Source organism: Molossus molossus, unplaced genomic scaffold (assembly GCF_014108415.1).
Source record: "Molossus molossus isolate mMolMol1 unplaced genomic scaffold, mMolMol1.p scaffold_m16_p_7, whole genome shotgun sequence".
Lineage (NCBI taxonomy): Eukaryota > Metazoa > Chordata > Mammalia > Chiroptera > Molossidae > Molossus > Molossus molossus.
In genome coordinates this window covers 1,129,775-1,146,652 of record NW_023425401.1, presented here as the reverse complement: position 1 = coordinate 1,146,652, position 16,878 = coordinate 1,129,775, and the positions used below count along the sequence as shown (strand labels likewise).

Below are 16,878 nucleotides of genomic sequence, written 5' to 3'. Positions count from 1 at the left end.
GCCGTCCATCACATCTGTCCCCGGGATGAGTGGAAGGCTGGAGCTGCCCCAGGGCCCTGCGGAAGAAGCCAGGGGGAGCTCCAGTATTCAAGCTCTGATCCAGGGCCGCCAGGCGCGGGGCGCATGTTGGTGGGTAGCCGCACAATGTGTCCCCTCAGATCTTGTCGTTCCCGCTGTGTCCTAGGGGCTCTGTTTACTGGGACAGTAACCCAGTAAGAACGCATCTCCTTTTCAGAGATTGTTCACCAGCGTTTGCGCTGAAGGTGTCTCTGGATGACAGAACTCTGGGTGGCAGGCTGTCTCCCTGTGCCCGGGGTGTTGGGGTGACTCACAGCAGCTGGGGACGAGGACGAGGAAGGAGAAGCCGCTTTCTCCGGCTATTTCCCTGAGCATAATACCAAGACAAATACCACAGGATTTCATTACATGTGGAATCTAGTGAACAAAATGACACATCGGAAACAGACTCACAGATAGAGGACAGACTGCCAGCTGTCAGAGGGAAGAGGGGGTGGGGGGCCTGTGAAAGGGGGAGGGGCGTGAGCAGTACAGGTGGGTCGGTCGATACAGAACCGTCCCAGAGACGTAGGTCCTGGCGTAGGGAAGAGAGGCCACAAGCCTTGATCGCTGTGTGGCCAGGTGGGTACTTGAAGCAGCGGGGGGGCCGCTCTGTAGAGTGTGTGATTTTGTAGCCACTTTGCTGTGTGTCTGAAACCGATACTGAATAATACTGAATGTAAACTGTAATTGAAAAATAAACACAAGAAAGAACCTCAGCCCTGGCAGGTTTGGCTCAGCAGTTAGAGTGTCGGCCCGAGGGCCAACGAGTCGCTGGTTTGATTCAGGTCAAGGGCACGTACCTCAGTTGCAGTTCATCCTGGGCCCTGGTCGGGGTCATGCGGGAGGCAACCTGTTGTGTCCCTCTCACGTCGATGTTCCTCCCTCCCTCCTCCCTCCCACTCTGTCTGAAAATAGGTGGAAAAATATCCTGGGGTGAGGATTAAGACAAATAAATGACTAGAAAAGAACCTCAGCCCCAGCGAGATGCAGCCCACCTTGCAGACGCTCCTCACGGTGCAATGTCTGTGGTCTGCTGGTGGCGGGGGCGGCACTCCAGTGGGGGTTCCTGCCTCCCTGGGTGGCGCTTGACAACACAGTGTTAAAGGGGACCCAGTTTGAGCCAACAGCTGTGGTTCGACTCATTAGAACAGGTGTGGCGTCACCTGCGGGGAGGCAGCAGGGAGGAGGCCCTGCGCACCTGGGTGGGCTAAGGACCCACGGCCCCTGCACCTGCCCCTCTGTGCTGCCTCCTGGGAAAGCAAACACAGAAAAGAACAAAGTAACCATCCCTGTGGGGACAGTGGAGCACCTGGCAGAAAGTGCCCACAAAGTCAGAGCGGTGCTGCGGTTACTGCACAAGAAGGGCACCCCCACAATAGCCAGTGTATGAAAGTCGCCACCCACAGCAGCTGCCCAGGACAGAGTCCGCGGGTGGGCCCAGGCACCCAGCCGGGGTTTGATCAAAGCCCTAATGAACCTTTAGCGAACATGGTCATGTGGGATTTTCATTTAACTCCGTCCATCAGGAGGGCTCTCCTGTCTGCAGCGACCTTTGGATACCCCCCGGAAACTATTTTCTCGCAATTTCAAAGGAAATGGGCTAGGAATTAAATTAATTCAGCCCAGAATAAGCACACTGTAGACTGGGCCGGAGCCTTCGAATGAAGGTCCGTGAGGCTGGCATGTTCAGTTCCTTCTGTGTTTTCTTCTTTCCAGGACGACTCGCTCGTGGAAGATCCTCCTAAGTGTGGTGTTTATGCTGACTTTTCTTCTTATAGGTAAGGCTTACTAAGTGACCCGCCTCGCAGATGTCTCTGTGGTCAGGAGAGGTCCCGGGGCAATGACAACGTTTGTAAATAAATGACAGGAGCCCTGGCAGTGACTGACTGCACCACCCTGAAGATCTTTTGTTTTTCTTAATCCTCACCCGAGGGTATTTTTCCATTTATCTTCAGACAGTCCTAGGGAGGAGGGAGAGAGAAGGAAGAGAGAGAGACAGACAGACATCGATGTGAAAGAGACTCAGCGACTGGCTGCCTCCCGCATGACCCCAACCAGGGCCAGGTACAAACCTCAACCAAGGTGCATGCCCTTGACTGGAATCGAACCCGAGACTCATTGGTCCGCGGGCCAACGCTCTAACTGCTGAGCCAAACCGGCCAGGGCCTGAAGATTTTTAAAATATGTTTTATTGATTTTTTTTTTTTTAGAGAGAGAGAGATGGAAACATCAATGTAAGAAACATCCATCGGCTGCCTCCTGCAGGCCTCCTATTGGGGATCGAGCCCACAACCCGGGCATGTCCCCGGACAGGGAATCAAACCAGGACCTCTCAGTCCACAAGATGATGCTCAATCCACTGGGCCACACTGGCCAGGCATGACAATTTCTTTTTTTTGTCTTTTATTTCTGATTGCAAAAGCAATTACAGGCTTCTTGACTGAAAACGTAGAAAGCATTTTTTTTCTCTTAGAATCATAGTTTAAAAGCACAGGAGTTGCTCTGAAGTTAAGACTTAACATTTTTATTGCAGACACATACAACTGACCTTTTCTAACTCTGGGCGACTCAGCCTTGGGGGGTTGACACTCAAAGTCTGTCACTCATCACAGGACTCCGGACCCAACGGCCCGAACATGCCACGAGCCGCTCCTAGCGTCCGTATCACACATCACCACCTCCCCATTCCCCGCAAAATCGCTCCTCAATGTATGGAAGTGTGAAGATAGAAGGCCCATGAAAACCACGAACCCAGAGCAGTCACTGCCAGGAAACACCCTTGGGTAGTTCAGCAGCCCTTGGGGTGCTGTTTCCAGGACTGCATAGATAGATACCTAGACTGGGGCTCCCTGCACCCGCCGGGCTCCGCCCCTCCCACAGGCCGCCCCTGAATGTCCCCGTTTCTCCCGACGGCCACACGCTGCTTGGCTTTGCGGTCTCTGGTGACCTCGAGTCATTGCCCTAAGACGGCCGCCCCCTTGCTGCAGGCCCCCCATCTCAGGACCACTCTGTGATGGGTTTCCCAGGGGCAGGGGCTGTGGCGTGAGCAGAGAGCCACGGGTGCTCAGGACGCTCCTCGTGTGGGAATTACACCCCACGGTCCCGAGCTTCCTCTCCGACGGAAGCATGTGCGTCTCCCCAGCGGGCGCAGCCTGCTTCCTTGGCCGTCCCCCCGAGACCTTGCCACCTTGCCCACAAACGCGCCAGGTCCATTTTAGACACGTGGCGTGGAAATGATTTCGGTGGAAATACACTGGACTCAGACCCTCTCTTTACTGTGGGGAAATCCACGTGATACAAAATTAACCCTCTCAAGTTCAACAACTCCCAGGCATGCAGTGCATCTCAACGTTGTGTGACCCCCACCTCCAACTCGACACATTTCATCACCCCAAAGGGAAGCCCACATGCCCTTTGCACCCCAGGTCCCCTCTTCTCAGCCCGGGCACCCACCCATCTGCTTTCTGTCTCTGTGGCGGGCTGAGTTTTAGGCAAAGGTGCCAAAACCACTCAATGGTAAAAAACAGTCTTTTTGACCAATGAGTCTGAGACAGACAGACAGACAGAGAGAACTACTCTCCTAGTCTTGGCCTCCTGGCTCTAAGCTGGGCCACCCACGGCTCTGTCTGAACTTCACCCGGTTTGCGCAGCGCCCACAGACCACCAGGGGGCAGGCGCAGGGTCTCTCCGGGCCTTTTCCGAGCATGCGCACTGACTTCGCCTTCCCAAGCCCTCCTTCCCGCAGGGAGACCGCCTTCTCCCTCCCTGTGTCTGTGCCTGCCCCTTGCCTCCTTCGCTGTCCCTGGCCCAGGTGGGCATCGCCAGGTTGACTTTCAGTCTTCCAACAGACATTGCAGCCCCTAGAAAGCCGTCTGGCCCCAGGGAGTGGGGTGAGGTGAAGGCCAGCCTCTGCACCAGCTCCCCGTCCGGCCACTGCCACCACGTGGGCACGGGAGGTGGCCAGCGAGCCACGAGGCCACCCTGCTCGCCCCTAAAAGAATCTGCTCCTGTCTCCAGCCCTCTGCTCGCTGTGGATTTTGGGTCAGATTTCAGAATTCACCAAAGGTGGATCCTGTTCCTCTTTGCAGCTCGTGGCTGTTTCGACGGGGGATGGATTTTTCCAGCTCCTTACGTTGACACCCAAGGGCCTGATGGGCTCTCCAAGAGTGTGTTTACCTTCCGTGGGTAGAGAACGCCCGTCAGTGCATGCAGAACATCGTGCACCTGTTTCCAGGAAAACTAAGGGGCCTCGATCTTTTGACAGGGTTGAGAAGTTACGCGTGGCTGAATGGAGAATCGTCTCAGAAACCCCGACGATTTCACACTGCAATTGCAGAATATGGTTCAAGGCTTTCGAGTTACCAGGTGATGTTTTGTTAAATCGTTTTGTGCGTCACTCATGTGAGATTGAATATGCTGCAAGGTGGTCTAATGCAGTGGTCTCTTTGTTTTGCACGTGAGTATCTAGTAGGACTAATGCCTGGGCCAGGGCTCTGGTCAGTGATTTCCTCCAAGGCCACTACTCTTCGTGAGGAGAGGGTTTTACTCTGGTCCGTTTCTCTCGGCGACCACTTGAGACTGATAGTCACTGTGTCTGACTCTTCATAGGTCCCCTGCTGCATGCAGAGGAGCTGTTTACATTCAATTTTAAATACATTCCCTTGTCTTTAGCTATTATTTTATAACAGCATTGTACGGCGGGCTGATAATGTGATAAGTAATGTATTCAATACATGCTTCATGCAACTGAATTGTTTGCAATGTTCCATATTATAAACATAAACACCCCTGTTGCTAAATCTGTTAGCCAGCCTTGATTTGTTATTTAGCATCAGCTCCCCGGAGGGTAAACAAAAAGTAGTCAGGTGACCCTGCACATGGAATCTCAGAGAGAGCACCGCTTTGCAAAACCTAGATGTTTCCATCTCCCCGTGTGCTGTGACTACCGGGGGACGACAGCCGCGCACCAGAGGGAATCTACCCTCAAAGCGCACCCCTTTAGCAGAGTATCACTAAATGCATTTGTGGACGAGGAAGCCGGATCAGAACAACTGAGGAAGCAGGTGTGTGACAGGCAGCCCAGCCGGAATCCGCACCTGGACCTGCAGAGCCGGGCCCGCCCGGCTGAGCTGCCCACTGTGCTGAGGACACAGCCTACTGTCACACACTGTGCAGCCTCAGCCACCGATCCCCGCTGCCACAGGGGCCCCAGGGGCTCCCCGCAAACATGTCGCTGGTCCACAGCGAGCACCCTCCACGAGCAGCCAGCGTCGCCACCCCCCGTCGGCAGCCACGACGCGACCAGGACTCACTGGAAGTCACAGGCTCACCATGAGCTGGGAGGGGGGGGGGGCGGGGTTCTGGCCAGGTTTGCAGGGGCTTTTTTTTTTCTTGCAGGCCCGACTTCGGATGCCAAAAGAGCACGTGGAACTTATCAGGTGAGAGATTCTCTGACACGTGGGCCTTTCCCTCCGGTTCCAAATACTGACGTGCTTCTGTGACATGGTAAAACGACGATCTTTTCCACTGCTGTAGATCATTGTCTAACAGAATACACACCGGGAGGGGCTTTCGATATTATTTATGACTCAAACAATGGAAACGACCTAGATGAGAGACAAGGCCGGCGGGTGCCTGGGGCCGAGCATGCCCGCCTTGGGGAAACGCTGAGGCCGTGGACTCTTTCTGCAAACAGTCTCAGTCATCTGGGAAGTGCGTGCGTCACAAGATTATAAAAATGAGCTCCATTTTGTTACTATTTTTTTTTTTTTTTTGCATAGGATAAAAACTGCCACACACACACTAAAATGTAACAGCATTTATTTCTTCGAATTTTTGTATTTTTCGAATTGTGAACATGTTGTTTTACAGATTGAAAAAATATACTAGATTCGTGCTTACCTTTTTTAAACTTAGAGAAATACCTATTGGTGTGACGTGACCAATCACTTCCAGACTGTAAAGGTGGCAGAACCCTTACTGCTAAAGCGAACTCTTGCGGGGGGGCTGGACCCTCCACCACCCCTTGCCAGGGCTGGTCTGCAGACCAGGCTCAGATGGAAAGAGCCGGGGCAGGGGGGACGGGGCGGGCAGAGCTCCTGAGGGACAGGTTGGCGGAGCCCCCTCACCCGCTCTGTGCACACCCCGTGGGCTCAGCCCCCGCCCCCAGGAAAGCCCCCAGAAGGTCTCACTTTGCAGGTGTGCTGAGATGCAGTGTCCTGAGCATGGTTCTCCCTGAGCTCCCTGGCTCTTAGGTTGTCTTCTCTGCTGCCCAAGCCCAGCACCGGGGATGCTGGAAGCCCGCCTCTCCCTCCTTTCACATGGTTGGGGTGGGGGGGTCTCCATCCACAGGAGGGAAAGCCAGACTCTGGAAAACAACTACCGTGAAATTCTGCTTTTAATGAAACAAATTGATGTTCTGAAGGCGTTACTGAGAGAGACACAGACTGGTCTGCACAGCTTCAATGACAGCTGGAAGGCTGGGGGGGACCCCGCGGAGGCTCAGGACCACCCCGAGGCCGTGGGCGAGGTGAGGCGGGCTGGGGCGGCCCGGGCAGCCCGGGGCGGCAGGGCAGTGTTCCCTCTGGGGACACCTCCCCCACTTCTCTGCCAGGAGAAATCAAGGGCTGGCATCTCAGATGAGATGTCCCCTGTGTCCCTCCCCAGGTGTCCTTGCTGACCTGGCTTCCTTCCCCTAAGGCCTGACCCTGGGCCCACTTCCTCAGGCTCAGTCACAGAGAAGACAACAGGACTCACCTCCCACCCAAATAAATATCAAATTCTGTTTATTTTCCAGTAAACAAGCAAACAAAAGGCCATTCTGAAGGTCTAGACACAGGATAGTTTATTCCCCGCCCTGAAGCTGTTGTTAGATGCTATTGGCACCAGGCTGGGGGGGGGCCTGAGAGCAGGGACCTCTTTGCTCCTCCTCCTCCCTCTTTCCTGAGGTCTGCTCCTGGAGGCACAGGACTCAGACTCAGGACCCTGCCTCCGCCCCAGCTGTCCCTGGCGTGCTTGTCGGACACGTGCTTGTGTAGAATCAGAACCTCTTAAGGAACCAATGTTAATTCAAATGAATGGATTTCTAACAGGCAGTCACGTACTGTCGTTGAACTGACTTCCCTCCCAGATGTCTACAGCACGTCCCAGTCTCGATTAGCAAGCAGACACGCCGACAGAGGAGGACCTGGCGGGTCACACAGACGGTGTCCTTTGACCACCTCACTGACCACGACGGGTGGTCATCAGGGCTTCGGAAGGGGCGTAGGTCCGACCTCGCCCTGTGACCTTGGGGGAGTGAGGGAACACAGCTCAGTTACCCGAGAGGCACGGAGCCCACTGAGCTGTGCAGGGGATACGGGAAATCCGTGGGCAGTGCCCGGCCCAGCGTGCGGCTGGGCAAACAGCCTCCTTCTTCTTTTGCAGATCATGGAACTTAGGTCCAAATCCACACTGTGAAGGGTCCAAACTTCAGCCGTTGCAGGGCTTGTTAACAGAAAATATTTTTTCTATTTGTACAGGAAATGTCCAACTTGGTCAATTATGTGCTGAAAAAGCTGAGAGAGGACCAGGTCCAGATGGCCGACTACGCCCTCAAGTCGGCAGGTGAGCGGGAGTGAGAAATACGTCCACGCGGACTCTGTTCTCTGCATTTCTCCGGTTCTTCGTTAGGGAACACACTATGCACCTGGTGATTCGAGGAGAGAAATGAGCAAATCTAGACAGTAAAGGAGAACAGAGAGGGTTGTGGCTGTTCCCTCCAGGTTGGCACACATCTCAGAGCGAAGCGGATCCAGAGTCCTGGCGTGGGAAAGGGGGCGGAGCCAGCTGGCCCTGTGGGACACACCCAGACAGCGATGAGGTTAACGTCACAGACGCTAGAACCCTGTATACTGTTTGCACTAAAATCACCAAAATATCGACTAGAACTGCTCAGTGAAGTTAACAAGCTAAATTCTATATATATACACGATTTTCAGATACTAGGAATAGAATAAATTGGAAAAAGAAATTCTGAAAACAGTGCTACTCATGGGCTGCAAGTTCGATTCCCAGCCCAGTAGGGGCACAAGCGTGAGGGAGGCAACCAATCAATGTCTGTCTGTCTGTCTCTCTCTCTCTCTTTCTCTCTCCCCCCCCTCCTTCCCTCCTCCCTTCTACCCTTTTTACCTAAAAAGCAATGGAAAAAAATAGCTTTGGATGAGGATCAACAACAACAAAAACAGGGCTATTCACAACAGCAGTATTTAGGCATAAATCGAATAAGCTATGCATAGGATCTGTGTGGCTAAAACAAAGAAACAGACCCCAAAGCGAGGAAAAGAGCAGACGGAATGTACCGATCCGCCCTGTTCGTGCATCTGAAGGTGTTCATGGTGAGATGGCCATCCCCCCGCTGGTGTGTTGACCCCACGCCGGCCGGCAGAGTCCCGCAGGGCTGCTAGCAGAAGCCTGCAGGCTGGCCCTGAAGTGTGTGGGACGCAGGGCAGTTAGCATGGCCATGGCAGGTGTGAAGAAGCAGGACAGAGGAGGAGGACTCCACGGCCCAATTTTGAGGCTTTCTGCAAAGCTGCAGGAGTGTGGACAGCGCGGCGCTGTGGGCTCAAAGGAACAGAAAGGCCAGAATGAGTGCCCGCCGTGAGGTCGAAGGGATTGGCTTGATGAGGGAGAAAAGGCAAGTCAGCAGAGCTGGGGCAGTTAGACTTTCAGATGCAAAAAGACACCCTGCTCAGAGCTCACACCTTACAAACACGAACACCAGATGGGTCCTAGACCTAAGCGTGAAGCGAAAGCCTGGGGACATGTACTTCTGTCCCGTCAGGCAGTGGGGTGGGGATGCCGACTGACCGATGTGCAGCCTCCCTCAACACAAGGCGCACACGGGCTGGCCAGAGACGGTCAAGGACGCCCAGCTGAATTTGAAGTCCAGGCAAACAGCATAGAAGTTTTTAGTACAAATATATTCCAAATATTGTATGGGACATACTAGTGCTAAAAATTATGTATTGTTCACCTGAAATCCAGATTTCTATGAGTGTCTTAGAGTTTGACATGCTCCATCTGGTAGCCCTAGGCACAGTCACTGTTGCAAATGGTGCCGTCTTAGGACACGCACTTTTAATGTTGTATTGTGACGTCCAGATGAAATTTGAGGAAGTGATTTGCATTGTCTTGATTTCTTAAGTAAAAATACATTTTACTTTTATTTATTTATTTTTAATTTTCTCTTTTAATTGATTTTATTTTATTTTATTTTATTTTATCCTCACCTGAGGACATTTTTCCATTTTTTGTTCAGGTAGAGTGGGAGGGAGGGAGAAGAACAGAGAGAGAGAGAAACATCGATGTGAAAGGGACACATCGAGTGGCTGCCACCCGCACGACCGACCAGGGCCGGGGACAAACTGCAACTGAGTACGTGCCCTTAGCGGGAACCGAACCCGGGTCTCTCTGGACCGCAGGCCGACGCTCTAACCGCTGAGCCAAACCGGCCAGGGCTCTTTTAATTGATTTTAGAGAGTGAGGAAGGGAGAGGAAGAGAGAGATAGAAACATCGATAAAAGAGACCATCGATTGGCCGCCTCCTGCACACCCCACATTGGGGATCGGGCCCACAACCTGGGCCTGGGCCCACAACCTGGGCCTGGACCCTGACCGGGAATCGAACCGGCGACCTCTAGGTGCATAGGTCATTGCTCAACCACTGAGCCACACTGTCTGGGCAAACATACATTTTGCTTTTAAAATGAAGTAACCTGAGGGGATAATAGTTGATGGGTATGTTTTATAGATCTTGGATTAAAATGAAAGCGCACAGACCTGCAGAAAAGCTATTATGAATGTAACTTGTTAGTACATTTATGACGTTGTTGTTTTGACCACTTTTGTTTCTGGGTGAACTGGGCTGGCATACAGCCTCACTGATCACACGAGCTGTTAAAATATGGGGTCTGTATGTCTCCGGGTAACAAACACAAGCCCCATAACATCTCCATCTCTAAATCAACTGCTTCAGAATTCAGTATTTGATCATGATACCAGTTTCGGAAATGTTGTGACGCTACATAGAATACACAGGGCTTTCTCAATAACAAATTTCAGAGCTGAAGAAACGGAAAGTGAGACATTTCCTGCCAACCGCCGAGTATAAATTTTATCGTATTTATCCTTTTCCCAGTAATCATTTTCCAACAACATGATTAAAATCTAAATGAGGTGTTTTGGGCGCTGTACCTTTTTATTTTAAAAACGATTTGATCATTTTAGGGGCCTCCATCATTGAAGCTGGGACCTCGGAAAGTTACAGAAGCGACACAGCAAAGCTGTACTGGCATGGGATCGGGTTCCTGAGTTATGAAATGCCTCCAGACAGCATCCTTCAGGTAAGAGCAGGAGTATCCTGTGGATGTTTTAGGACTTTGTCTTATTTTTTGTCATGAAAACATTAATGTTTAAAACGGAGACACCTCTGAACTTGTCACAGAATCCAAACCCAGCCCTGTGCATATTCATTGCCATTCAGTGACATGAATTAGTTCTTATTTTATGGTCAGTAAACTATGGTGGGTTAACTAATTAATGATTGATGTATTATTTGAAGATCAGTAAACTAGATTATTTATTCTCAAGTAGGACACACACAGTCGGCATCTTTCAGGGGATCCGTGGCTCCCTGCCCAGCAGAGTCCAGTCCCTCGACGCCGGTGTCGAAGGTCCACCCCGGCGCTGTGCTGTTCATGCCAGCTCATTCTCAGAAAGTCCACTAGTAACAGGAGACGTTTCCAAATAAGATTCCCGCGAATATTTCCCTTAAACCGAGGGCAGTAGACACGGACAGATGGTAGGGCTCTTCACACTGGGTCTGCACACGAGAAGTTAGTTTCCAGTTCAGAAATACTCTCAGGGGCAGACCTTTGAGTCTCACTCCAGAGTACAGTCTAAATCTGGAAAATGGTATTTCATTTTTCCCCTTGACGCCAGCACCAGGACCAACATCAGTACCATTATCACCACCACCACCATCTCCATCACCACTGTCATCCTCACCACCACCACTATCACCTCTGTCACCTCTATCACCATCACAGTGATCACTACAACCACTATCACTGTCTTCTCCACCTCCAGCGCCATCAGTCTACCACCATCACCACCATCATTATCAACATCACCATCACCACCACCATCACAGTGATCACTATCACCATCACCACCACCATCACAGTGATCACCATCACCTCCATCACCATTACAGTGATCACTACTACCATCACTACCACCATCACTATCACCACCACCACCATCACCATCACCATCACCATCATCATCATCACCACCACCACCATCACAGTGATCATCACCACCACCACCATCACAGTGATCACCATTACCTCCATCACCATTACAGTGATCACTACTACCATCACTATCACCATCACTATCACCATCACCACCACCACCATCACCATCACCATCACCATCATCATCATCACCACCACCACCATCACAGTGATCACCATCACCTCCATCACCATTACAGTGATCACTACTACCATCACTACCACCATCACTATCACCATCACCACCACCACCATCACCATCACCATCACCATCATCATCATCACCACCACCACCATCACAGTGATCATCACCACCACCACCATCACAGTGATCACCATTACCTCCATCACCATTACAGTGATCACTACCACCATCACTATCACCATAATCATCATCACCCCCATCACCATCATCACTACCATCATCATCACCATCACCTCCATCACCATTATAGTGATTACTATCATCATCACCAGCACCAGCACCAGCACCTCCATCACCATCACAGTGATCACTACCACCATCACTATCACCAGCACCACCAGCATCCCATTACCACTCATACCAACTAATTGCCTTCTAGTAGCTTCTGGTCTAGTTAGAACACTGAAAGAAAAGAGACTCACATAACAGGTCTCTGACAGATATAAGCATAACATGAGTTGGAAGAACAACCAACCTTCTGGGTGTCTGAAGTTTTGTCGTTTGCTACACATCCCATACCAGGGCCTTCATCGTATAGGCATCACAAGGTCTGTGGTCAACAGGGTCAGCTGGCCAATACTGTAGGAGTGAATTTATATAAACAGGTAAGAGATGAACTGCGTTTTCTTTCCAGCCGGACGTTCACCCTGGCAAGTGCTGGGCTTTCCCAGGTTCCCAGGGCCACGCCCTCATCAAGCTCGCTGGGAGGATCATACCGACCGCTGTTACCATGGAGCACATCTCAGAGAAGGTGTCTCCCTCAGGAAGCATCTCCAGTGCACCCAAGGAATTCTCTGTCCACGTGAGAAGCTATCTAAATCTCCCGGCGGGGCTTGTGGTAGAGGAGGTGGGCCAGGAATTAGGAGCTGGGATCTCCTCTGAGCTGTGCAGCTGACCATTTGCATCACTGTGAGAACGTCACTTGTTTCCTGGGCTCCCCTTGGTCATCTGCAAAGTGAGAGGGTTGGACCAGATGATTTCTGTGACTTAATTTTACTTTCATCAAAGTCATACATGCATCATGAAACAGCGACCATCTCCACACGTTCACGATGAGACACGGTTTGTCTTTGTTCTGCTTCTTCTGCCCCCTTCCCACCCCCCAATTCTTACTCTCCAGAAGCTTCCACCCACAACAGTGTTAGCTGAAAATAATTATTTGGATTCTTGCATTCATGGTTGCTGATGCTAATTTCTTGATTCCTCAGTTTTGGTTGCTATCTCCTGATGTTCTCTGGTGGGAAATGATGATGAGCTCTCTTCATGGCTTCCTGGCCTCCCATGAGCTTGTGTCTTTATTATTGAGACGTAAATCACACACCATGTAATGCATCCACTTAAAATGAACACTTCAGTGGCTTTTGGTAGTCACAGAGCTGTGCATCCATCACCATAACCAATTTAACACATTCTTATCACCCTCAAAGAAACCTGTCCCTCTTGGCTGCCACCTCCCATGCCCTCTCAGTCCCCCAGCCCCAGGAGGCCGCCCGTCTACTGTGACTATAGCTTGGCCTGTGGATGCTTCACAGAAGAGGAATCACATGGGTGGTCTTTTGTGAATGGCTTCTTTCACTTGGCGTCGTGTTTTCAAGGTTCATCTATGTTATCTTTTGTTTTTGAAGTGGCTGAAAATACTTCATTGTGTGGACAGACCACGTTTTGTTTACCCACTGGTTGCCTGGTGGACCTCTGAGTCGTGTCCACATTTTTAGCTGTTATGCGCGGTGCTGCTGTGAGCGTGTGTCCCGTTTTCGAATGGGCGTTGGTTCTCTCTCTTGGACCTGCCCCTGGGGGTGAGGCTGCCGGGTGCCGCGGGAAGCGTATTTCGTCTCGGGCAGGGCTAGATGATCCATCTTACTTTTGGTTGTAATCATGGCTCCGTGTTTTCACTGCGACAATGGGACTCTGTTGTTCGTGGAGCCATGAAGGGTCCTCAAATATCGTTTGCTTAGTGTAAAATGTTTGACGTGCCTGAGGATGACATGTGCCTCATCTTGACCTCTCTTCACAAGTGTAAACACCCTCCCAGTATGTTCATTCATGACAGATGATTTACACATTCCGTTTTCTGACCGTCGCCAGCTGGCCGGTGCACAGGGCTCCAGGCGGTTCCCTGTCCTGAGAGCGTGGTGGTCCTCGCATCTGGGTCTGCGTTTTCTTCCATCATCTCTTTCTTCTTTTTGCTTTTTGTTCTGCCTTTTGAAAGATTTCATCAATTGATTTGAACTTCTGTGTTGAATTTTTCACTTCGTTATTCTTTCTCTCAGTCCATGGGACGACGCTCGATCCACTGAGCCACACCGGCCGGGCTCTTCATGATTCTAAGACGTTTTTCTTCTCAAGAGTCCTCTGTGCAGAGTCTGCTTTCCTCTTTCATGGACGCAGTGTCCTCTCTTGAGCCTGGATACAAATGGACGTCACAGTTTTGTTTCATGTTCTCAGCTCCGTCCTGTGTTGACAGGGTCTTCGCCTTTTTCGGTAGGTGTTTTCCTCACCTGCCTGGGATGCTTCTTTGTCACATCCAGGAGCTAACCAGTGAAAGGCTGGTGGGAGGCTTTGCACACTGGGGGGCAGGGCAGGTCCACAGGGCAGTGCCTGGTGGGGCCATTTCTTCTGGAGTCTGGAGTGTGGAGCTGGCCCCTGCCCCCGGGAGGCATCCTGTTCGGTGACCACATGCTGGGCCTGCCGGACAAAGAGGTGTGTGGCCCACCATTCCGAGCCTGGGCACGCCTGCACCGCCCATATCTGCAGAGTGCTCCCAGGCCAGCTGTCCAGGAGCTGGGAGGAAGAAGACAATCCTGGGCTGGGCTAGGGCAGGGGTGGTGACCCACCAGGCACTGGGGGTCTAACTGCTTCTCCAAAAGGCTGTCAGCCCCCCTGGAATCTGGGCACTTCTGCAGCCCCAGGAAAGTTCGTGCCTTCTCTGGGCCACCGCCCCAGTCCCCTTGGCCAGCTGCAGGTGCTTTCTAACAGGTTTATACCCTGCTCCATCCCTTGGTGTCCGGTCTGGGGGAGGGCTCAGTTTCATGAAATGCCTCTGGATCTCAAGTTCGACACATTTGGGTGCATAGGGTGGTACTGGCACCTGGCACAGCACTGTGCCCTGGGGACCCTGAGGTGTCTGGAGAATGGATGCTGCCTCCACTATTCTGATGGGGTACCCACTCCTGACAGCCTGCTTGTCTGTCACTTTTTCCACAGGGCATCTCGAGTGAGTGTGAAGGAGAAGAGACTTCCCTAGGTCAGTTTGTATATAACAAAACAGGAGACACTGTGCAAACCTTTGAGCTCCAGGTAACGAGCGCACCGGCAGGGTGTGGGGCTCCATCCCTGGGAGGGGTGCGCCGGGGTTGCATGATGCGCAGTGGTGATAACGGGACCAAAGTGTGAGGTGCGCCAGGCTTACCTGAACTTCAGTTCTTAGCTCCAAGTGCTTATGTGCATTTTAGTGCAAAAGACAAGCAAATACCAAAGTGGCTTCTGAGCCTAATTTGCCCTCATTTCTATCACTTTAAAAAACATAGAGGTTCACCTTCTCAGCCTTTATCCTACCTGTTTGGTTCCCTGTACTGTTAGGTTAGATAGTCACTGACTCACCATCCTCAAAAAGGGACAGCGCCCTGGCCGGTTTGGCTCAGCAGTTAGAGCGTCGGCCTGCGGTCCAGAGAGACTCGGGTTCGGTTCCCGCTAAGGGCACGTACCTCGGTTGCAGTTTGTCCCTGGCCCCGGTTGGGGTCAGGTGGGTGGCGGCCAGTCGATGTGTCTGTCTCACGTCGATGTTTCTCTTTCTCTCTTCCTGCCTCCCTCCCTCTCGCTGTATCTGATGAATGCAAAAATGTCCTCAGGTGAGGATAAAAAAATAAAGAAAGAAAAGAAAAAGGTCAGGGTGATGGAGCGTGTGACATGGTTAGGGGCAGAGAGACCTTAGAGGAAGAGAGAATAAATACTTCGTTCCAGATAAGATCGGCAACCTTCTCTTCCTAACTCAGTGAGAAAAAATACCAGCTGTTAACATGTAACCCTGCTGAAGGTCATTCAGGTACATGAGACATATTCTCATGGTCTCTCATGGGCCACTGCCAGTAATGAGATGTAGAGGACACACCGCACCATGTAGAAAGAGGGTTTCAGGAGGCTGCTTGGCCAACGGTGAGGAAACCGTGCGTTAGAAATGAATGTTTCATATGTGCTTGAATATCCGTGTCTGTCCCTCCCCGGGGTGGCCAGCAGGCAGCCTTGTGGGGGTGGCAGTGGCAGGGAGAGCACGTGGCTGTCCAGGCCACCTGTCATCATCTCCACCCTGCACGTCTCGTTAGGACCTCCTTACTTACAGGGGCTCGCATCTCAGCCTTCAGAGCGTGTCCGATTGTACTTAAGGCAGGAGAGACGGACCTTCCCATCACGTCCGCTTCCGTAGGGTTCTTCGAGATGGATTTCTTGTTAAGGCATTAATTGGATCTTTTCTTTATTTACAGCATGAAGTTTCTGAACCTATACTGTGTGTGAAACTTAAAATCCTCAGCAACTGGGGACACCCAAAGTACACGTGTTTATACAGATTCAGGGTCCACGGCAGCCCGGAGGACCACAGCTAGAGGGCCCGATGCCTTTGGCCACGGCCACGGTCTGGATACTCATGTTCTTATCCCTTAGACTCCCTGCATGCGTAGGAATCGAATATTGGGTTCACACTTGCCAGTAAAAAATGAATGAATTTTACTAATAAAAACCATGAAAGTGATTTCAATCTCCTTGTGGTGCTTTAGCTTTTGAGGATGAATCACAGTGTTGGAGCACTGACAAATGAATTTGTCTAGAAGACGACGTATTATTCAACAGCCTTTCTCATAAACAGCATCTTTGCCTTTGTTCATTCCTTCATGCCAGGTGAACACGGATCGGGAGGCCCTGGTCAATGCAACTACATAGCCAAAGAAATTAGAGGTTAAAAGTAGTGAGGAAGTCTGAGAATGAATATTTGCAGATGACTTGATGAATTCCTTGAAATGCAATAAAATGTATTAAAAAATACAAACAAGGAAAAACTGCAATGAGTTAGTGGATACAAAATGATCACTGAGAAATCAGCATTATTCATCAGTACAAACAACCATCAGTTAGAGGATATAATTTACACAAGCCACGACAAACGTTTTTAAAAAACATATAAAAGAAGAAATAAAACTGCCTGTTTGAAGAAACTCCCAGACATGGCTGCCAAGAGGGAAACTTGGACAAGTGGGAAAAACCCTTGGCAGTTCGCGGTCTTTG

At 51.1% G+C, this 16,878-nt stretch overlaps 1 protein-coding gene across 1 annotated transcript; it reads left to right on the top strand.

The window, feature by feature from the left end:
• The first annotated feature begins 1,548 nt into the window (after nucleotides 1-1,548).
• Nucleotides 1,549-16,202, top strand: SUN3 (Sad1 and UNC84 domain containing 3). Its single transcript, XM_036247395.1, has 10 exons — nucleotides 1,549-1,556; nucleotides 1,777-1,838; nucleotides 4,325-4,425; nucleotides 5,458-5,498; nucleotides 6,412-6,589; nucleotides 7,581-7,665; nucleotides 10,327-10,442; nucleotides 12,239-12,406; nucleotides 14,809-14,901; nucleotides 16,083-16,202. Exons 1-10 carry the CDS (start codon nucleotides 1,549-1,551, stop codon nucleotides 16,200-16,202), a joined length of 972 nt encoding a protein of 323 aa, XP_036103288.1.
• Nucleotides 16,203-16,878: the final 676 nt, after the last annotated feature.

Excerpts from the sequence above, each read along its gene's own strand:
- SUN3 (XM_036247395.1), top strand. Across the intron at positions 6,590-7,580 it reads ACCCCGAGGCCGTGGGCGAG|GAAATGTCCAACTTGGTCAA; the intron begins GTGAGGCGGGCT and ends CTATTTGTACAG. Across the intron at positions 10,443-12,238 it reads CTCCAGACAGCATCCTTCAG|CCGGACGTTCACCCTGGCAA; the intron begins GTAAGAGCAGGA and ends TTTTCTTTCCAG.